General features: G+C 33.6%; 1 protein-coding gene across 1 annotated transcript in view; it reads left to right on the top strand.

Annotated features, from left to right (window-relative positions):
• Positions 1–18,019, top strand: part of LOC113383694 (A disintegrin and metalloproteinase with thrombospondin motifs 7-like) — a 54,580-nt gene extending 36,561 nt beyond the window's left edge. Inside the window, exons 12-15 of the mRNA XM_026621944.1 lie at positions 16,889–17,009; positions 17,366–17,486; positions 17,833–17,947; positions 17,993–18,019. Of these exons, the coding sequence (XP_026477729.1) occupies positions 16,889–17,009; positions 17,366–17,486; positions 17,833–17,947; positions 17,993–18,019 (384 nt within the window). The remainder of the gene's footprint in view (positions 1–16,888; positions 17,010–17,365; positions 17,487–17,832; positions 17,948–17,992) is intronic.
• The last annotated feature ends 6,595 nt before the right edge of the window (positions 18,020–24,614 follow it).

Here is a 24,614-nt window from a genome sequence, read left to right as displayed (position 1 = left end):
AAACGAAAAAACTTTGTTCGTACGAAAAGTGCAGAATAAAATTACGAATAAAATGGTATATAATTGTTAGGTTGTGTTCATATAATTTTCTCTATTTTCCGATTTTTCCGAATTTTCACGACGGCAACTCGCCTGTAGCCACACCGTTGGGAATTCGAAGTTGTGATATATGGGAAAAGAACTAAGAATTTTGAGACCTTTCTAATGATGTATAATAGTTTATATGTTTTCTTTAGAGAATATCGAATCGTGAAGAGTATTGCTCCACCTAGCCGCACTTTGCATTTGACAAGTTAACATCTACACAGATTGCCTTATACTGTCTAAACCGTAAAAGATACAAAAAAAACTTTGTTCGTACGAAGATGCAGAATAAATTGATGAATAAAATGGTATATAAATGGTTAGGTTGTGTTCATATATTTTCTCTAGATTTTCCGATTTTTCCGAATTTTCACGACGGAACTCGCCTGTAGGCCACACCGTTGGAATTCGAAGTTGTGATATATGGGAAAAGAACTAAGAATTTTGAGACCTTTCTAATGATGTATAATAGTTTATATTTTTTCTTTAGAGAAATATCGAATCGTGAAGAGTAATTGCTCAACCTAGCCGCACTTTGCATTTTGACATGTTAACATCTACACATATTGCTCTATAACATAAAAACCGTAAAAGATACGAAAAAACTTTGTTTTCGTACGAAAGATGCAGATTAAAATTACGAATAAAATGGTATATAAATGGTTAGGTGGTGTTCATATATTTTCTCTAGATTTTCCGATTTTTCCGAATTTTCACGACGGCAACTCGCCTGTAGGCCACACCGTTGCAAATTCGAAGTTGTGATATATGGGAACAGAACTAAGAATTTTGAGACCTTTCTAATGATGTATAATAGTTTATATGTTTTCTTAGAGAAATATCGAATCGTGAAGAGTATTGCTCCAACCTAGCCGCACTTTGCATTTGCATGTTAACATCTAACATCTACACATATTGCTCTATAACATAAAAAACCGTAAAAGATACGAAAAAACTTTGTTCGTACGAAAGATGCAGAATAAATTACGAATAAAATGGTATATAAATGGTTAGGTGTGTTCATATAATTTTCTCGAGATTTTCCGATTTTTCCGAATTTTCACGACGGCAACTCGCCTGTAGGCCACACCGTTGGGAATTCGAAGTTGTGATATATGGGAAAAGAACTAAGAATTTTGAGACCTTTCTAATGATGTATAATAGTTTATATGTTTTCTTTAGAGAAATATCGAATCGTGAAGAGTATTGCTCCAACCTAGCCGCACTTTGCATTTTGACATGTTAACATCTACACATATTGCTCTATAACATAAAAACCGTAAAAGATACGAAAAAACTTTGTTCGTACGAAAGATGTAGAATAAAATTACGAATAAAATGGTATATAAATGGTTAGGTGTGTTCATATAATTTTCTCGAGATTTTCCGATTTTTCCGAATTTTCACGACGGCAACTCGCCTGTAGGCCACACCGTTGGGAATTCGAAGTTGTGATATATGGGAAAAGAACTAAGAATTTTGAGACCTTTCTAATGATGTATAATAGTTTATATGTTTTCTTTAGAGAAATATCGAATCGTGAAGAGTATTGCTCCAACCTAGCCGCACTTTGCATTTTGACATGTTAACATCTACACATATTGCTCTATAACATAAAAACCGTAAAAGATACGAAAAAACTTTGTTCGTACGAAAGATGCAGAATAAATTACGAATAAAATGGTATATAAATGGTTAGGTGTGTTCATATAATTTTCTCTAGATTTTCCGATTTTCATAACGGCAACTCGCCTGTAGGCCACACCGTGCAAAATTCGAAGTTGTGATGTATGGAAAAAGAACTAAGAATTTTGAGACCTTTCTAATGATGTATAATAGTTTATATGTTTTCTTTAGAGAAATATCGAATCGTGAGGAGTGTTGCTCTAACCTATCCGCACTTTGCATTTTGACAAGTTAACAACTACACAGATTGCCTTATACTGTCTAAACCGTAAAGATACAAAAAAACTTTGTTCGTACGAAAGATGCAGAATAAAATTACGAATAAAATGATGTATAACTCGATATATGTCATAATATATTTTTCATGAGATTTTTCAATTTTTACTTTAAATTAAAAAATGTTGAAATTTTTCGCTGACTTTAAATTCATTTGCGGGTTATGCTTTTTTTTACAATATTGTTTCAAATGATGTAAAAAGTTAAATTAGCGAGGTGCCTCAATATGCAAAAAATTGGCCCACTCTAATATATATATATATATATATATACTCGTATATATATATATATATATTAGATGGTGGATTTGTAAATATTTTGTAGAGCTTCGAACAAAGAATCCAAAAATAATAAAAAACAAAAAAGTTTTTTAAAAAACCATTTCTTTATTTATTTACTCTATACGTTTCGGAACTACGTACGTCCTATCTTTAAGACATCTGTCAAGAAACATGATCTTGATAAGATTTAAACAAACAATATATTTAAACAAAGTAGAAAATGGTGGATTTTTTTTTTATAAAATAGTGGAAGAGATAAAATTACAGAAATATAGCAATATAATCAAAATGAAAATAATGAAAATAAATGAGAGAATTAAATAACAAAATATTAGAAATGTTAGAAAATTAAAATGTTTTTACCCAATTTTTATATTCGCGGCCAAAAATTTCGATATTCGGATTTCGGATTCCAATGTGAGCCGAACTCAAAATTCTTCTGTTAATGCTGTCACTTTGAACTAATATAGAAAATTTTAATATAAGCCGCCTCGGCCGTATTCGCGCTATCGGTATTTTTGAGAATGTAAACCGATAGAATAAAAGCAACCTTATTTATTAGTTACAGTCCATGAATAAAATATATTTTTAGTAAAATTTGACTCAAATCGACATGAAATTTTCATTCCCAGTTCATTGAAGTAGTGCAATTTTTTTCAATTATACAAGCAATATATACGTGACATTTAATTCGAAAAATCTTAGTGGAGGATTAAAAACAATTTGTGCGATTTCTATATGAACATTGATCCGTATATGGAAAGTCTTTCTTTTAAGAGGCGAATTGCTGATGTGACTGTTAATATAAGTTTGAATTGAGAAAGCAGTTGAAAACTGCCGAGCAAGACAATATTACAAAGTTATTTAAACCATTGTCTTAGCTTCAACATAATTAATCAAAATGTACTAAAACTATAATTAAAAATTTTTTTTTTATGTAATATGCAATATCTTAAGTATAATATATTCCATATTAAAATTAGTTCGTAATAAATTTAGTATCACATTTAACATTAATATAAAACTTTTATATTAATATAAACCTCTAATCCTATATAAAATGCCATCCTGTATTGGCGGATTCTTTACTCGCGGCTTTTTTATGGAACGTATACCCCGCAAATAAAGAGGTTTTATTGTACCTATATAATTAATTAGAAACAATTTTATCAAAAAATGTGATTTTAAAAATTTCTTTTCAGGCGAAGAAACAAATTTTGAAATTCAAATTTTTAAGTTGTGTCTGTTTTGAGTTTGTTATACAAATCAAAAGTATTATTTCATCTATGTTAAGGAATGATCATTTGGTAACCAACTGATTATTTAATGGATAAATTTCAAGGAGAAACACTTGACTTAAAATCTGTGTGTATGTGTGTGCGATTTGTTTTTATATAACAGAATGTAAAAACTTAAACTAGTTGGTATTGGTATTTTGCCTTGAGGCAAGTTACACGAACTTCCCGATTTGTGTAAATAATTGACTTAATCCATGATAGATAAATTAATTTATGAGTAGTTAAAAGTATTCAAAGTGGATTTATTACACATTGTTGAAAATCGAACAAGTCAACTCGGTCGGAATATTTTTTAAAAGCAAATTTTCAAAAATCAATAATTTTTATAATTGAGCCAGTTTTTTGTAGGACTCTAATTGTTTAGTATGTTCATTAAGACCAAGTACTCTATCGTTATACCAAGTAAATCGTCAAATTTTAATTTTAACAAATGTCAAAACAGCTACTCATTTTCTTCAACTTTAATGAATTTTTATAATTAAACTACTTGTCGTAAGGCCGTAATATTTCAGTAAATTCAATAAGACCATGATATATATCATCAAAAAAAGTTCCATGAAAATCGGCTTAATTTTTATTTCAACAGTTAATTACAAGTAAACGGCTCGGTAGATTTTCACCTAAAACTAATCAGTATCATTCCCAACTAATATCTTTCGAACAGTTTTGGGTTTTTTAAATCGATTCGGTAGTATGAGCTTAAATGTGGACGAAAAGTTCAACACTTTTTTCCAAATTACAAAGAAACGGTTCGACCGATCGTAGCACAGAACTGAGAAACGATAATCCTTATCGAGATACATCAAATGGTTTTTGAATTTCTGAAATCGGTTCAGGCGTTTTGAGCAATCGTTGATGAAAGTTCTAATTTTGACAAATGCCAAAAAACCATACTAATTTTTGCAAACTTTGACGAATTTTTAAAGTTAAACGAGTTGACGTAGGGCCGTAATATTTTAGTATAATCTAGAAGACTACGGTTTCTTCCATCAAAAAAATAATCATCAAAATCGTCGATTTTTTTTTCAAACTTTATTACAAGAAAATAGCCCGGCCAATCTCTACCAAAAACTAATCAGCAATATCTTTCAAACGATTTTTGAAATTTCAAAATCGATTCAGAATTGCGGGCTAAAACGTAGATGAAAAATTTTTCACTTTTCTGCGATTTATAAAAAAACGAGATACACTGAATGGCGTTTAAATTTTTGAAATCGGTCCAGCCGTTTTTGAGAAAACGTCGATTTACGGAAAAAAATTTGCTGACACACACACACACATACTTTTTCCAAATTTAGTCTTATTCGATTCAGAATGTCTTGAAACGTCAAAAAAACATAAAATTAGCGAATCGGATTTTTTGATGAAAACATAAACTTCTTCTTCATGAAGTTAATTATTGATCTTAAATGGATGTCTATATTGTAAAGTACAGGAACAGAGAAGTAAAATTTTTTTGAGTAGACTGACGTATAAAACTAACAAGAAAATTTTTTTATTAATTATTTGTCAAAAAGTGTAAAAAAATCAAATAAGAATCATGTAACAGGTTGTGATCTGATCTAATGTTAACACTATTGGAGGCGTTCATAAGTATAAGATAACTTCCCGCAAATAACCTCTTAAAGATCAAAAATTTTAGGAGTGAAGTTTAACGAGTGAGCATTTTCCACAGGGTGCTGTACCAAGATACTTTTGAAATTTTTTTGTTTATGGTAAATCACACTTAGTTCATGTTGCCTCATTCTTTTGTGTACCTATTGTAAGGTTTGTCCAATGTATTGGAAAAAAACAGGCATTGCAAGAAACAGAATATACTATGTCGTAAAAGTTTGTTGAAGGAGTATAAGGATGAACCTGATACTAGAATGTACCAGGATTTTGGCAAAATAATAATATAACTCTTCAACGTATGGCATGTCGCAATTTGTTTCAGTCAATAAATAAAGAAATGTTTCTTTAGAAAAACTGTTGCTTTTTATTACTTTTTAATTTTTTGTTCGAAGCTCTACAAAATATTTACAAATCCTATACTCTATTATCTAATATATATATATATATATATATATATATATATATATTCATAATATCTAAACATTTTAATTATTTTGATATTTTTTGATCAGCCATGCGAATTTGGCCAACCTTCATTTCGGGATCTTCAATGTGCAGAATTCAACAACTGGATTTATCCAGAAGATGGCAAAACCCATACGTGGAAAGGATTTCATATGCATGATGGTATTTAATAGATTATATTTTAGCAATTCTTTTTATTAATTTACCGATTAGAATACACTCACTTTCCCATATTCGTAAATAACCGACTTAATTCATAAAAATTGCTATTTTGCAACTATTTGCATTGTGGCAATAAAATCTGCAACTGTTTATTTTGACAACAAACTTTCCGTTCACTATTGAAAACTAATAAATATGCAACCTCAATACAAATATTCATGATTTTTTATTATTCAATCGCTTTTCGTAAGCCAATAATATTTTGAGATGTATGTTTTTCATTCTGTCAATACAAGTAACTTTTTTTGAACGATTGAAATCTTAAATCATTACCATTTTTGGCAACTTTTACACCGTATCTTTAAAATAGCTGAATCTGTCTTGGTTAAGTTAATCCACAGATTTTGATTTTGGAATTGACGGTCTCTGAACGAGTATTTCAGCTTCTTTGTTGCTGTTCACTATGATCGTATCTGCGACGTTGTCAGCAAAGCCCGTGGGTTCCACCTGCTTTGGCAACAGGATCTCCAAAATCTCGTCGTAAATAGCGTTCCATAAATTGCCCAGCAAAATTGAGCCTTGAGGTACACTAGCTGTAACATCGTGCTCTTATTGACCTTTCGTCGTTTCCACTTTCTCTCGGCAAGGTAGTAGTCTAACATTCCTAGATTTTGGAAGAGACACACCTTACCACATACCATGCCTCTTTTGCTGTCTCCGTCATCTTCCGAATCGCACCGATTTTCGATCGACATTTTCGAAAACCATATTGGTTAATAGCAAAACCACCGGCGATGTCTAACATGCGCAGTGGTTTAAACGGCGTTGGTGTTATAGGGGTTCGCTTGCCTTTATCTAATATGACCAATCCCTGCCGCTTCTAGATCATAGGAGACGTTCTGGATGCTAGACAAGCATTGTAAGAGTTGTAAGCAGGATATATGGAAATTCTATTGCTACGGTTTTAATCACTGAGTCTGGGATGCCACCGGGACATGGTGTTTTTTATCTTGACGGTTTTCTCCCCCTCTTGCAGTTCCTGTTTAACTATTTTCCACGTAGCATGTCCCGCTGCAATGCTATTGATCATAGCTGGAAATTTGGGCGCTTCATAGTCCTTTCTCTACTGATCTTTGTCAAAATCGTTGAAAATATCCTTGCACATTCGGCTTCAGCCGATTATATGGCTTTATTCATAGTTTTCTTGGCCTGTTTGTACTCGTTTGCATATATACCTTGATCGAGAAAGTTTTTGCGGCTCTTGAGGCGCGGCGACGTAGAACGTGGCATTATTTTGTGGCAGTTCTTCTGTGATGACCGCCAATATGCTGAACTGTGTAGACTCCGATTCTTTAGTTGTGGCATAGAGACTTTACATGTGGTAATAATAGCGTTTATAGTTTGTGCCTCTTAGCATTCCAACTACACGTGTGAATGTTGCATGGTCGAGTCGGACCAGGTTCAATGCTGAATGTCACATGTTGTTAATCACTACCACTATATTCTTCAGTTACCGTCCGGTTTTCTATCATATTTACTGTCCGTGCAGTGGCCAACGTAATGTCGAGAATAGATTCCTGACGTTCCTACGTCATTTCTTCTGATGTCTGAATATTCGGCGCCCCATTCAGCACATTTCGCGTTGAATTTACCAGCTACTATGGCTTCTCCGTCGAACTTGCCGATAGCGCCCTCTATATTCGCCATTTTCTGTCGAAAATCTCCGATTCCTTCATTATCTGAAAAATCGATGCTCACAAAATGGTCGTGGGAGTCTTGATCCAGACGAAGCCCTCTCCACTTCTGTTGTCAATGACATTGGTTTTCTTCGAATTTATAATCCAGATTTTTGCCGTGCCTGATTTATTGGCGGAGTGAGGATAGCAGCCTTTTTATGTTTAGCTTCTGGTCCTTAGGTCTTGGTGCCTGGGTTACACCTGGCTGAATAGTTTCTTCGGTCTGCGTTGATTGCACTTTCATTACTATATGAGCTGCTCTATGCACACATTGATTATTTCCACTTCTTGAAAAACTGAAAAGGAGAACCCGCGCGTTGCTCGTCTCGGATTTTGATGAAACTTGGCACAATGGTAGATTTGATGCCCAAACTGACTCCGGTAAAATATTAGAGGCCTATGAAAAGCGGTTTAATTATAAAAATTAATTAAAGTTTGCATTGTAGCAGCGCGCGGCATGCATAGCTTGCGATGTTTTTCCTTATCAACAGCAGATTGGCCGAGTGGCTATCGTCGTGGAATTCTAATTTTTGCTCCGGGGTTCAATTCCCGATTCAGATATATTTTTTTTATTTGATATTTATAATTTCATGTGTAAATAATATCAAAATTTATTTGATTTTTCAATTAATTTTATATTTTTCGCTAAATATTCTATAATAAAGTCATCCGCAATACCGGTAAATTTTTATTTTGATATTACTTATGAAACTTACGATCATATAAATGTTAAGTGATTCCTGAAACATTATAATTTTGTATTAATATCAGCAATAATACGGAAGAAGAGATATAATATCTCTTTTAAAGAGAATTAAAGAAGAGATATAATATCTCTTTTTCCGTATTATTGCTGATATTAATACAAAATTATAATGTTTCAGGAATCACTTAACATTTATATGATCGTAAGTTTCATAAGTAATATCAAAATAAAAATTTACCGGTATTACGAAGGACTTTATTATAGAATATTTAGCGAAAAATATAAAATTAATTAAAAAATCAAATAAATTTTGATATTATTTACACGTGAAATTAAAAATATCAAATAAAAAAAAATTAAAAAAATAGATCTGAATCGGGAATTGAACCCCGGAGCAAAAATTAGAATTCCACGACGATAGCCACTCGGCCAATCTGCTGTTGATAAGGAAAAACATCGCAAGCTATGCATGCCGCGCGCTGCTACAATGCAAACTTTAATTAATTTTTATAATTAAACCGCTTTTCATAGGCCTCTAATATTTTACCGGAGTCAGTTTGGGCATCAAATCTACCATTGTGCCAAGTTTCATCAAAATCCGAGACGAGCAACGCGCGGGTTCTCCTTTTGAGATATTCGTGCGAAAGTACTTGGCATAATCATAACTTTTTGCGATTATAATAACATTTCGGAATGATAAAAACTAGCATTGTATAACTGTTTTTTTTTTGACCATTGAATAATAATTTATTAACTTCTTGTAGGGCAAGTTGTAGTAATCGCAAAAAAAGCGAAAATGAAAATTTTTATATATCTTTACGTTTGAAAGGTTTCTCAACATTTTGGCATACCTTAGAAAAAATTTATGTATGGGTTTATGTGTGTGTGCGGATACAAATTTTCATCGACGATTTCGGGAACACGGTTCAACCGATTTTAATAATTCAAAAAGCATTCGATTCGTATTGATAAGGAGACGTGCTGATTAATTTTTGGCGAAGACATGTCTAGCCGTTCCGAATTTACGGGGCAAAAATGATCATTAGACATATGCACATCAAATTATCAGATATTTTATAAAGATTTTTATAATGTACATTTACATTTAGTGTAAATTTTATTGGGTACCGTACCAAGAGATTCAATTTTGAAGTTTATTTTTATGGTTCAAACAAATATTCTCGACATTTTCGACAGTATGGAATAACCGATTTGGATAATGTATAAAATATTCGTTTTGTATTGATAAGGAGACGTACTATTAGATTTTGGTCGAGGCAGGTCTAGCCGTTCCGACGATACTGGGCAAAACGTGCCAAAAACGGTAACTCAGTTTTTAAGAGAACGGGGCGTCCGATTTTAATAATTCAAAAATCATTTTACTTGTATTGACCAGATGAAGAGCTGATTAAAGTTTTTGGAAGGCAGGTCCAACGGTTATGGACTCTCAATAAAAATAAGTTAAAAAAATATCATTTGGCGGTCAAAAATGTTTATTGGGCTTATGCACATCAAATTATCAGATATTTTATAAAGATTTTTATAATGTGTACGCATTTTGTGTAATTTTTTTTGGGTTTCGTACCAAGATTTTTAATTACGGTACCGAAAGTTCTAGCAATTTGCCTTAAGGCACGATGCCATGCACCCCACTAGTTTATATAAGATTGATTATTTTTATTTCTCGAATGCTTAACTAAGGTTTCAGCAACTTGCTTTAGAGCACAATACCAAGCACCACGTTTTCAAATGCGTGATTAGATGAAGTCTACTAATTCCTTTAATCTGATAATATAATATTATTCTTCATTTGCTTGAACATGTAAATTTACAATTTGTGTAAGCGTGCATCTGTTGTTTGTACGATCGCTGCCCTATCATATTAGGTCCATAAAATACGAAATATATAGGTCCATTAAATACAATTTTTATTAATTACTTATTAATTGTGTTTCTTGAATGTTACGGCATGGAAATTCCAAGCGATTTGCCTTAACAAAATACCACGCAACGCTTGTTAATTGTAACATTTTGTTTGAATTGAGGTTTCATACGTATAAATATAAATCATATATAACAAATGCATATATTCTACAAACTACATAATGCATTTTGCTTCAGAAAATCCATGTATTCTATTCTGCGTCAATAACGAAAAAGTTGTCGCATCTTTGAAACCAAAGGTGATAGATGGTACTACATGTCATCATGGAATACGAGATATTTGCATCGGAGGCATGTGCACGGTATGAGTATGATCATTTATATACATAAATTAAGTTATTAAGCTCTCCATAAAGTGATTAATTTTAAGTTGACTTGAATGTTTAGAAACACAAAAACCCAATTTGAGGAACAAAAAAACTATTTTGTGTTATCATAGTATTAATTTTTGGTTTGCCGTTAATAAAGCTTTAGATAATTATTTTTTATTTATTTTTAAGAAAATAAACTTCTTTCTAGGCCTCCATAAATCAACGCAAACTATAGTTATTACAAATAAAATATTTAAGTCTCCTATATGATAAATTTTTATTATAAACCATCGTGAACTACATTTATTACAGTTACTTACAATACAGTTAATTATATAGACATGTAGCATAATAATGTAATCCTATGTTATTTATACAAACACATACAAACACACATACGGGCATGTATACATATACACGTGCACAGACCCGCACACGCGTGGAGAATCAGAAGATTGAGGCTTTGAAACGTCTCGAAACACTCCTCAGCAACCTTCACAAGATGATTAAAACAAAATCCAATATTCACATGGAGACAAAGCCAAACAGTCGTGGTGATAGAAAAATCAAGGGACACCGGAGCGGAAGCCGACATGGGCACTGGCAAAAGAAAGAATCGTAATTCTCCACACCCGATATACGGTCAGGTGATAAAAGGACTTAAAACCAAGTCCCCCGAAGATTGTGGCAGAGCAGAACACCAAGAAGAAAAAGGCGACTGATTGCAAAGGTCCAATCAAAAAAACAAACAAAAGGGCTAGCCAAAGAGCAGATAGTAAAGTAGCAGCCAAAGGAGCGCCGCCTGGAGCCCAGGAGGAACCAGCGCAAAATTTCTCAAACCCGGCGTACTTTTAATTCGACCAGCCGAAAAGGCAAAGTATGCCAAGATTCTTCGTCAAATAAAGCAGGGACGTCTCTGACAAGCAGGCCTGGTCGATGGTAGATAAGATCAACAAGACCTGACATGAAAAATAGCTGGAAAAGCCTATGAGACCCCAGCAATCATGATGCGTATAGCCTACAGAGGCACCACAGTTGCTACAGTAACGTTACCATCGGCTATGGCGCAGAAATTGCTCGACGGAGTCGGCATATTTTGGATTTCCTGGGCAAACTGCCATATAAGAACTTCTTATAAGTTCACGAATTTTAGTGCAGAAGTAAAGTTAACCGTTCAAACCTTTGCATTCACGTTGACAACAAGGGCACAAAATCACTGGTCATCTATGGAAAACGGATACAACATCTATAGCCGTTATTTGGTCCTGTGGCTTTCCATTCAGAGTACAGTTACCAATGACAGTGTCGGCTTTGTATCTGCAACAATAGGTGGCATCCCCTTTTACAGCTGCTACGCACCACCTAGCCTTCCCATCGTGGGATTCACTAACTTTCTTGATTGACAAACCGAGGATGGGAAGCAACATCATTCAGTGGCGATAGCCAGAGATTTTAACTCCTGGACAGTATATTGAGGAACCAAGCATACCAACGCACAAGGAAAAACACTACTGAAACTTTTAGTACACTAGACGTTGTCCTGCTCAATACTAGTGCTACGCCGATCCGAAAGAAGGAACTTTTCTCAGAAAGTGGAAACAACAACGACTGGCACTGCTCCCCAAGAGAAATAAGTCACTAGATGAATCGTTATCCTACCGTCCACTCTGCATGTTGGATAGGATAGTAAGATATTCGAACGAATAATTCATTAATGAATGGAAGCAATTGTTGAAACACATCTAGCAAACAACTAGTATGTATTCCAGAAAGGCCAGAAATCGATATGGCCAAGAAAGCAATCGCGTGAATAAGATAGAAGGGCGGTACGAAAGAGTATTGCCTGGTGGCCACATTAGATGTCAGGAACGCTTTCAACTGCGCAAACTGAGACTGCTCTTCAGGAACGGAATGTACCAGGTTACTTGTGTAGGGCAGTGGCAAGCTACTTTACGAATAGGGTCCTTATATACGATACAAAAAACGGCTCGAAAGAATTTAATATTATCGCAGGTGTACTTTAAGGCTTAGTTTTTGGGCCACTACTACTTGGTGGAATTTTATTTACGACGGGATTTTGATCGTCGCAGAACATACCTAAGATCTAAACAAAATACGCCATATGTTCAACGTGACCTTCAAGATAATAAATCGCTGTGTAGATACTGTTAATCTTTAACTAGCAGTCTTTAAAAAGAAGTAGGAAGCAGTACTGATCACCCGCAAAAAAATCATAGAGACTATAAAGTTGAAAGAACAAGAACAAGAAATCATATCACAACCTTATGCTAGATGCCCGACTAAATTTAAAACTAGTTGGTATTAGTATTTTGCCTTGAGGCAAGTTACATAACAACTTAATCAATGAAAAATAATTTAATATATGAGTGATTAAAAGTATTCCGAATGGATTTATTACACATTATTGAAAATCAAACACGTCAACCCGATCGGAGTATTTTTTAAAAGCAAATTTTCAAAAATCAATAATTTTTATAATTGAGCCAGTTTTCTTGTAGGACTGTAATTATTTAGTACGTTCATTAATACCAAGTACTTTATCGTTATACCAAGTAAATTGTCTAAATTTAATTTTAGCAAATGTCAAAAGAACTACTCATTTTCTCAAACTTTGATGATTTTTTCAAATTAAACTACCTGTCGTAAGGTCGTAATATTCCAGCAAGTTTTATAAGACTATGATATATATCGCCAAAAAAAGTTCCATGCAAATCGGCTTAATTTTTTTTCAACAGTTAATTACAAGAAGACGGCTCGGTAGATTTTCACCTAAAACTAATCAGCATCATTCCCAACTAATATCTTTCGAACAGTTTTTGATTTTTTAAAATCGAATCGGTAGTATGTGCTTAAATGTGGACGAAAAGTTTAACACTTTTTTCCTAATTACAAAGAAACGGCTTGGCCGATCGTCGCACAAAGCTGAGAAACGATAATCCTCATCGAGATACATCAAATGGTTTTTAAATTTCTGAAATCGGTTCAGGCGTTTTTGAGCAAACGTCGATGAAAATTCTAATTTTCACAAAGGCCAAAAAGAACATACTAATTTTTGCAAACTTTGACGAATTTTTAAAGCTAAACGAGTTGTCGTAGGGCCGTAGTATTTTAGTTTAATCTAGAAGACTATCGTAATTACCGTCAAGAAAATAATAATAAAAATCGATGAAAAAAATTTTTTAACACCTTATTACAAGAAAACGGCCCAGCTAATCTCTACCAAAAACTAATCAGCACGATTCCCAACCAATATCTTTCGAACGGTTTTTGAATTTTCAAAATCAATTCAAAATGGACAAAAGGTTTAACACATTTTTCCTAATTACAAAGAAACGGCTCGGCCGATCGTCGCACAAAGCTGAGAAACGATAATCCTCATCGAGATACATCAAATGGTTTTTAAATTTCTGAAATAGGTTCAGGAGTTTTTGAGCAAACGTCGATGAAAGTTCTAATTTTCACAAAGGCCAAAAAGAACATACTAATTTTTGCAAACTTTGACGAATTTTTAAAGCTAAACGAGTTGTCGTAGGGCCGTAGTATTTTAGTTTAATCTAGAAGACTATCGTAATTACCGTCAAGAAAATAATAATAAAAATCGATGAAAAAAATTCTTAACACCTTATTACAAGAAAACGGCCCAGCTAATCTCTACCAAAAACTAATCAGCACGATTCCCAACCAATATCTTTCGAACGGTTTTTGAATTTTCAAAATCAATTCAAAATGGACAAAAGGTTTAACACATTTTTCCTAATTACAAAGAAACGGCTCGGCCGATCGTCGCACAAAACGGAGAAACGATAATCCTCATCGAGATACATCAAACACTTTTTAAATTTTTGAAATCGGTCAAACCGTTTTTGAGAAAACGTCGATTTGCGGCAAAAAATCGGTTCACACACGCACACATATACACACACACATACTTTTTTCAAATTTGGTCCCATTCGATTTAGAATGGCTCGAAACGTCGAGAAAACATAAAATCAGGGATTCGGATTTTTTTATGAAAACATAAACTTCTCCTTCGGGAAGTTAAAAAACATGTACAACAAGTAAGTGACAAAACATCAGTAGTGAGATCCTATCTTGCACGATTGATGTCTGTTATCGGTGGACCAAAGCAGAGCAGAGGACTTATACTCATCAGTGGTTGCCACAGTGCTCACTTATGGAATACCTATTATATACCGTCTGAGTGCCTTACGAGTAATATGCAACTTCCACACAATATGTGACGAAGCGGTGTGTGTCATTGCTGGGACTTTCTTCTTGGGGTCCCAGCTGAGGAAAGACAAATCTTTTATCTGCGCTGCTCATTGACACTAAGCTCCAAAAATTTCATAACTGAAGGACGTCGAAACAGCGTATGACGTTGGCAACTACAGTGGGATGCGGCAGAAATAGGTAGATGGACGCACCATCTTATACCAAAGATTGACGTTTGGCTGAACCGGAGGCATAGAGAGGTCAACTACTATCTAACGGAGAGGCTGTCTGGACACGGCTGTTTTCAGGGTTATTTTCATCGCATTAAGCACGATGATTCTCCCAAGCGCCCGGCTTGCAGAGGAGTTAATGAAGATACAGAGCATGTTTTCTTTGAGTATCTGCGCTTTAGTCTACAGCGAATTAAATTGGAAATAATAATAATGCAGAGAATTCGACTAGAAACGCTAATGGAAGCAAGGCTATCATCAGAAGCAGCCTAGAGCGCCAGTAGTACGTAAGTTACAGGAGTTCTTATAGCACTACGCCACGTTGAGACGAAAAGAGCGACTGAAAGATGTATGACATCTTGGGAATAAAACTAAAAAGCAATTTCTGGATCCTCACCCCGCGAAGTAATGCCTAACGGCCTGAAGGAAGCGGAGTTTAAGTCAGTATTGACATTGTTGTGTCCGACATATCCAGACAACCTGCGTCTGTTGAATACGTAATCGCATTTCCTTCGCTTTACAAAATAAAAAATAACCGCACATGCACCCATATGAAGACTCAAACACACTAGTAATGCTAACAAATTTTAATATGTATTATTCCTGTTAACAATATTCATAAATGTATCATTTGAGGAATTAAAAAAGTTTAGTTTTGAGCACTGTTTGTTGACTAACATTGCTACTCTATTGATGAGACAAACAAATAAGCCATTTACTGTCTTATGAAAAAAGATAAGATCAGTAATTTGCTGCCATTTGATTAGGTTATTGGCCCCGTATTTCTATAAAAAAAATCCGTTTTTATGTACACCAATTCTATCTGATTGCGCAAAGTATTTTAGGTATTTTTCTTTTTTTTTCACTCTATTAAGTTTGTTGCTTGATACTTTGTATAAGGTGTCCAAACTGTGGAATTATTTTCTAGAATAGGTCTGACGATGTGAAGTACATAATATATAGTGTGTCCATATTGTGGAAATCTCGACCTTAACTTAATTAATACACATTATTTTAATACAAACAAAAGATGATGTGTTTCTTATAACACAATTTGCATTGTCCCACATCTTGCAAACTACAATTTTCACCAATTTTTTCACTTGTATATGTATATGATTATTGTATGGTACAACTAACCCCAAGGTTTTGTTTCATCAAATCCCAGGTGTGATTTTTTTACATTAATTATGATAACTATTTAAACAATTTAGCAATCTTTAGAATTGTTACACATTATAAACGATTAAATAATTGGGAACATAATAAAATATATAAAATTTCAAATTAGTCTATAACAATAACTCAAATCGAAATTTTATGATAGATCAATTTTATATCATCTGTCAAAAATGAAGCCACCGCACAATATGGCGGTAAGATCGGCTTGCGGAACAGTAGCTTTGGCAACATTAAATACATGTCCAATCGGGGCGAAAAAAATATTTTAATATCCTAATAAAAACCTCTATAATTATATAAATATATAAATTTATATAAATTTATTAATAGAAAAATATCAATCATATAATGGTATCAATCATATATAATTATGATATTTGTTACAAAAGGTCATCAAAACATTTTACCAATTAATACTTAAATTTCCCTGCGAATATCACAACTGAAAAAATAATGAACGTTGTGATCATGTTGTCGTTATAAAAAATATTTTATCCAAATTTTTGTATTCAAATTATTTTTCATGTATTCAAAGTTCATCTAAAGAATTTCATCTAAAAACAATTCTTTGCGCCTTTATTTAGCAATTAATAAAAAATATACCATTTAGAGACCGTGCCTATAATTTGAGCAAAAGCTAATTAATCTGTAAAACTAATTAAATTAGTAAACTATTTTAGGAAATTCCATGTGATTTGGATTTGGAATCAACGGCTGTTGAAGATTCTTGTGGAATATGCCATGGGGATTCTTCTAAATGCTTACTTGTACAAGGAACCAAGGATTTCGAAGAGGCCGACGGTAGTATCTAATAATATGCTAACAACATTGATTTAATTTATAAAATAAAGTTGAGCTAAAATTGAGTTACTTTCGTATTATAATATAACATAGCTAAAACCATAATAATATGTTATTAATTAAATATAATCATTATTTTAAATTTTATAAATTAAAATGTTTGACGATGAGAAATTGTGTTACCTTAATTTTACAAAATTTAAACTTTTTTTATAACGCAAATTAAATAAAATTAGGCATGCATGAGAAATAAATATTGTATTTAGTTATTTCTAATTTTTGTAACAATATTTCAATAACACATTCAATTGCATATCCGTGTTTTTAAAATATTAAATGTAAAAAACACTTTCTAGGGGCGTCAAAACTGATTGATCTTCCTGAAGGCGCTCGTAATATAAAAATAGAAGAAACTAAGCCCACAAAATCAAAAATAATGGTCAAAACTAATGATGAAGAAGAATTTTATATAAAAGGGTAAATTATTTGAATATTACTTTATAATTATCTATAACTTTTAGAAGAAGAAATTGAGTTTTTGATTAGAAATACGATTAGCTAATTTTAAATTTTGTCGATGTTTCAAGTCGTTTTGAATTATTTGAAAATGAAATTGGAAATATTATATATGTAAAAATAAAACATTGTCGAGGTTTTTTTCTAAAAACGGTTTTGCCGATTTAAATGCCATTTACTTTAATGTTTTGAGTGACAATCGACCGAGCCGCTTCCTGGTAATTACTAATATTCGGTTGTATATTTTTTAGATTATATACTATTTTTATATAGGAATTTACATAATATTAATTTCCTTATTATTTAGAACAATTCTCGGAATGTACAGCTTGCCCGGGTCCAAAGCGTGGCTGGGCATGATACGTAAAGATCAAGAGGCATTGACTATTCCAGGTCCAATAATGGAAAAACTTGGTGTCTGGGTATGTCTGGGTTTCAGATTTTTTTTTATATACTTTATTTAACAGCAATCAGAATATGCAAACATTTCATGAGCTATTATGCTTATGTTTCTACTCACTCACACAGACATTCATATGCACACATAGTCATACACGCACACATAAATAAATCGGCTGAAGTTTAAAAACTTATAATAGTATCCGCTCCAATGAGTAGTCAACAAATTTAGCTGGTGTATACAGGGTCGCTGATATGTAATGCAAAAAAGTAAAGCGCTTTAACTTTGCCATTTTCAATTTAAATTTCAATGTTCAAAAGCAAAAATGTCGGAAATGACATCAAATTTTAGAATCAGTTGAGATTTGTTCTAATTGGCCACCTTTGGCACGAAATATGGCCTTCAAACGGCAGAAAAACCATAAAATGCTGCACGAAAGTGGCTCTGGGGTATTTGGGCCCATTCTCGGCGAAGCGCCTTCTTGGGATGATCGACACTTTGGTATTTTTTAGTGCGAACCTCACTCTCCAAAATGTCTAAGGCACAAAAGTACAACTAATTTAGATCCAGAGATTTTGGTGGCTATTGTGCGATGGAAATAAAGCGAAAAACCTCTTTTTAAAGCCATTTTCTGTTGACGCTTGCTGAGTTTGATGGTGCTGAGTTCTGTTGGATTGTCCATGGCCTGCGGCCGAAATTTTTGTCTACCCAGGACTTCAATACTGCCTTTAAAATATTTTTCCGATGATTTCGGCAATTATTTTGATCCCACGGTCGATGAATAAGAGCGGAATGTCACCATCGGCCGTTACATTTGTTCACACCATTACCGTCGGCGGCGCTTGAGTTCTGGTGACCTATCGAAGGTGGAAATTTTTAGCTGACCTTTTTGGCAAGTAAACCTCATCATTTTGTTTGTTCACAAACTGCTTGATTTGGAATGACTTCCCATCTGAGAAAATCAAATTCGGTAACTAGCCACTTTCGTGCAAGCGAAGCAACCCCTTAGCTCCTTCCCGTCTAACTTTTTTTTGTGCATCGATAAGCCCTTGCACTTTTTGGATCTTCAATGGCTTTAGTCCAAGCTCATTTTTCAATATGTGTTGCATCCGTTTTTACAATATGTTCAGATCACGAGCCATTTTATTATCACTGCGTCACGAATTTTGATCGATTTTTGCCTATACTTTTTGGATCATTTCTGGTATTGTTAGTGTTTTGTTTCGTTTACTTTTTGAACGTGATGCTGCACTGAGTGTATCACGGTTACGAGATATGGTACGAGTAGTAAAATATTTGTTCGCATTTAAATGCTGGAGGGCTCTAAAGATAGCCACTTAAGGTTTTCGAGGCAAATATGAAGCAATCGCACTATCACGCTTAACTTCGCTTATACACACCTAAGTGAACAATCACTGGATCATCACAGATCTGTCATCTGTCTGATGAGCGGTTTAGAAATGATAGCGGTCTGAAATTGGTTGCAATACATATCAGCCACCCTGTATATTATGAGCTGGGTCTGGCCTTTATCAAATTTGATCTGTCTTCAAATTAATTTACCGTAGGTCCATATCGGCCTTATTATTGTTTTATATATTTAGCTTGCTTTCAATTGATAACTTAGATTTGCTACCTATGAGCCAGTACATTAGCTCTATTTTTGAATGTGTGTGTTGCTTCTAGTTTAATTTGCTTCCAGGTTAATTGGAATTGCCTTATCAACAAATTAAACTGCTGGGCAGGGAGATTTGTTGTGTGTGAAATACACTTGACTTGATTTATTATCGTTGATTTTTATGTACCAGTCCATTCTTCAATGACTCTCAGATGACTTTTAAGCTTTCTCAATGCTACAACTGGATCAGGATCTAGAGATAGAATAGCAATATCATCAGCAAATGTGGTAGTTATTGAATTTTCATTTGTAGGAAAATCGTTGTATAGACTAGGTAAACGCATGGACTCAGTACATTACCTTGTGGGACTCCTGTCTCAACCAAGCAAGCTGATGAAGTTTTTATATTTACTTTGATCATAAAACCATCCATCTATTTTGAAGATACGATAAATTAATTATGATATTCAATTGGAAGTGATGCTTTTATCTTATACACTAATCCTTTGTGCCATACTTTACCAAAAGCTTGAGTTACATCAAGAAAAACTGATGAACAGAATTGTTTTATTTCTAGAGTGTTGTGGATGACGTTCACAATTCTATGACATTGTTGGATCGTCGAGTGTTATCTTTGCAAGCCAAACTGATGGTCTGGAATTACGTTAGTATTGTTTTGTTTATGTTTAAGCAAAAGTTTTTCAAAGACTTTTGATGCCACTGGTAGGAGACTAATAGGTCGGTAGAATGATACATTATATGGGTCTTTACCGCTTTTTGGGATCATCATGTTATTCTGATTCATCAATTGTTGGAACATCTTTTTGAATTTATTTAAGAACATTGCATTCCAACGCCGACAGCCGTACGGTGCTCTTGTGTTCTATTGTAAATAAAAACATTATTTCAGTGCAGTTCAGTTTACCTTTTTACCTGTGAGTGTTCAAATAAAAGACTCTTATCAGTGAGTGTAGTTAGGAGTTACGCAACATGGTCCCCATCGGAGGGGACAAAGAACCGGTCATAACTATTGTTCAATCGTTTAATGTTTTGAATGATATGGATATTTCTGCAGATCCAAGTAAAGAAATACCTTTAGCAAGCGGATCAGATTTGATTTCACAACCTATACAAAATAATGCAATAATTACTCACCAATTAAGTGAAAATTACTCTTCAAGACAAAGTGATTTCAGAAAAATATTCAATAAAAAAACACAAAAGTATAGCTATTTCATCACGTTCACCTCATGTGAATTCTTTAAATTCTACTGATAACAACAAAGATCTCAATAAATTTGACGTTAACCGATTTATTCATTCATCAGAAGAAAACTCGGAAAACTCGGAGCCAGCATCGGAAAATCTTAATAATATGGAAGACGATACACATTCTTCGGAACAACCAGCTGCTGATTCTAATCCTAACCCTTGGCAAGTATTCACGCCAAAAAAACAAAAAACTTAGATAGATTTTCTGCATTATCTTCAATAAACGTAGAAGACAAAACCCCTGCTGTATCAACCGTTAATAAACCTCCACCAATATTTATTTACGGAGTTGAAGATCCCGCTGACATGTTAAACACATTTAACAAAATAGTTCTATCCAAATCAATACTATCTGCGAAGCCTCGCCAACAATACATTTAAAATCATATGTAAAACCGTTGATAATTTTCGTGAACTCTCAAAGTATTTAAAACAAACTAACGTAGTTTATCACACTTATCAACTAAAAGAAGAAAAGGCATACGGGGTAGTACTCAGGAATGTTCATTTTTCTACAGATATGGATCTGATAAAATCAGAACTGCTTAAACAGGGCCATGTCGTGAGAAATATTCTCAACATAAGGCATACATTAACCAAAGAGCCCTTGAACATGCTTTTTGTAGACCTAGAGCCCAGTAAAAATAATAAAAATATATACAACGTTTACTAAGGGTAACTGTAACAGACCTTTTATATGTTTAAAATGTGGTGAAAATCACAGAACAAAAGATTGTACTAAAGACCCTAATTCGCCAGCCCACTGTTATTACTGTGACGGTGCGCATACTGCTAATTACAGAGGATGTAGATTCTACAAAGAAAATATCGAGCCAAGAAATAGAAATCTGTATAAAGAAACAATAACGCGCCATGTCCCACACCTTCAATCACAACTAAAATCAATTCACAAAAATTCAACACAAGTCCTAATCCAACTAACCCTCAGTATCCTATGCAAACGCCACAAGAAATCAGCAACGTACTTCCTCGAATCCAATCACGGACTCCGATTCTACCACTTTATCGTCTTTTCTCTCAGAATTCAAGACTCTTTTCAGTCAACTTATGCAACAAAATAGCCTTGTTATCAACATGGTAACCACTCTAATTAATAACTTGAATAATGGCAAACTTAATTAAAATTGCTCAATGGAACGCAAATGCTTTAATTCCTCACAAATATGAAGTGGAATGTTTCCTGAAACTAATTCATATCGATATTCTCCTCATTTCGAAAACCCACTTTACCGAAAAAACATATTTTAAAATTCAAAATTATATCACTTATAATTTAAACCATCCAAGTGGTAGCGTCCGTAGTCGATCAGCATTATTAATCAAAAGTAGCTTAAAACATTTTGCACTTCAGAATGTTCAACAAGAATCCATGCAAGCAACACAAATCCTATTAGAAACAAGATTATTTGAAATAATCATTTCTGCGATATATTGCCCTCCAAAGTTCAAAATTTCAGCTAATGACTATTCGTCTTGTTTCGAACAACTGGGATCCAAATTTATATTAGGAGGTGACTATAATTGTAAACACACAGCTTGGAGCTCCAGGCTAACAACTTCGAAAGGAAAAGAACTTCACATGGTAATATCAAATAACAATCTTCTCCATATTTCAACAGGCAGTCCTACCTATTGGCCCTCTGATCCAGACAAAGTACCAGATCTTATGGATTTTTTCATAATCAAAAGTATCTCCTCAAATAATTTTGACATAGAGAACAGCCATGATCTTTCGTCAGATCATTCTGCAATTGTGTTAACATTTAGCACAATTCCTGCAAATGAACCTTCTGCTATCCTCCACAACAAATTTACAAATTGGGATCAATTCAGGGCTTTACTGGATTCAAAAAATTTTCCACATTCCCGACCGAAAAGTTCAGCCGACATTGACTACAAGATAAACAAATTCACAACAGTTTTAAAAGAATCCTCAAAGTTAGTTACTCCAACCTGTCGCACGAAAAATACCACACCTATTATTCCTTCCGAAATTAAAAAACTAATTTCACATAAGAGAATAGCAAGAAGGATATGGCAACTATCACACTTGCCTCAAGATAAAACTAAGTTAAACCAACTCACTAGGACATTACAGAATAAAGTAAAGGTTTGGAAAAACGACGCTTTCAAGACATATCTACTGCAATTCAACAGGTTTGATAACTCCATTTGGAGGCCAATCAAAATCAAAGGGAAATGGGAAACCAACACTAACGAACCCTTCACTGAAGATTCGATCTGTGAATAGATATACATGAACGAAAAGAAATTCGGAGAAAGCTGAGGGCTTTTGCAGATCACTTGCAAAATATTTTCACCGATACAAATCTGTCCCAAGGTCCAGTCTGCAATACTTCGTGGCAATTAAATATCGACTCACCTCGAATAAAACATTTTTCTCCAAATGATGTTGCTTGTACAATCAAAAAATTAAACTAGTTGGTTTGGTATTTAGCCTTGAGGCAAGTTACATGAACTTCCCGATATGTGTAAATAATTGACTTAATTAATAAAATATAAATTAATTTATGAGTAATTAAAAGTATTCCGAGTGTATTTATTACACATAATTGAAAACGAACAAACACGTTAACCCGGAGTATATTAAAAAGCAAATTTTCAAAAATAAATAATTTTTATAATTGAACCAGTTTTTGTAGGAATTTAATAATGTAGTATGTTCATTAAGACCAAGTACACTATCGTTATACCAAGTAAATCGTCTAATTTTAATTTTAACAAACGTCATAAAAACTACTCATTTTCTCAAAATTTGATGATTTTTTAAAATTAAACTACTTGTCGTAAGGCCGTAATAATTCAGTAAGTTCTATAAGATCATGATGTATATCGCCAAAAAAAGTTCCATAAAAATCGGCCTAAATTTTTTTTTCAACAGTTAATTACAAGAAAACGGCTCGGTAGATTTTTACCTAAAACTAATCAGTATCATTCCCAACAAATATCTTTCGAACAGTTTTTGATTTTTTAAAATCGGTTCGGTAGGATGAACTTAAATGTAGACGAAAAGTTTAACACTTTTTTCCAAATTACAAAGAAACGGCTCGGCCGATCGTCGCACAAAACTGACAAACGATAATCTCCATCGTGATATATCAAATGCTTTTTAAATATCTGAAATCGGTTCAGGCATTTTTGAGCAAACGTCGATGAAAGTTCTAATTTTGACAAATGCCAAAAGGACCACACTAATTTTTGCAAACTTTGACGATTTTATAAAGCTAAACCAGTTGTCGTAGGGCCGTAATATTTTAGTATGATCTAGAAGACTATGGTATCTACCGTCAAAAAAATAATCATAAGAATCGTCGAATTTTTTTTTTTAAAAACTTTATTACAAGGAAACGGCCCGGCCGATCTCTACCAAAAACTAATCAGCACGATTTCCAACCAATATCTTTCGAACGGTTTTTGACTTTTCAGAATTGATTCAGAATTGCGGGCTAAAACGTAGACGAAAAATTTTTCACTTTTCTGCGATTTATAAAGAAACGGCTTGGCCGATCCTCGCACAAAATTGACAAACAATAGTCCTCGTCAAGATACATAGAGTGGCTTTTAAATTTCTTAAATCGGTCCAGCCGTTTTTGAGAAAACGTCGATTTACGGCAAAAAATCTGTTCACATACACGCACACACACACATACACACACACACATAATTTTTCCAAATTTGGTCTCATTCGATTCAGAATGGCTTGAAACGTCGAGAAAACATAAAATTAGCAATTCGGATTTTTTGATGAAAACATAAA

This window comes from Ctenocephalides felis, unplaced genomic scaffold (genome assembly GCF_003426905.1).
Source record: "Ctenocephalides felis isolate EL2017-DRISC unplaced genomic scaffold, ASM342690v1 CF-g0.4_SCAFFOLD_03570, whole genome shotgun sequence".
Lineage (NCBI taxonomy): Eukaryota > Metazoa > Arthropoda > Insecta > Siphonaptera > Pulicidae > Ctenocephalides > Ctenocephalides felis.
This window is presented reverse-complemented; position numbering and strand designations above follow the sequence as displayed.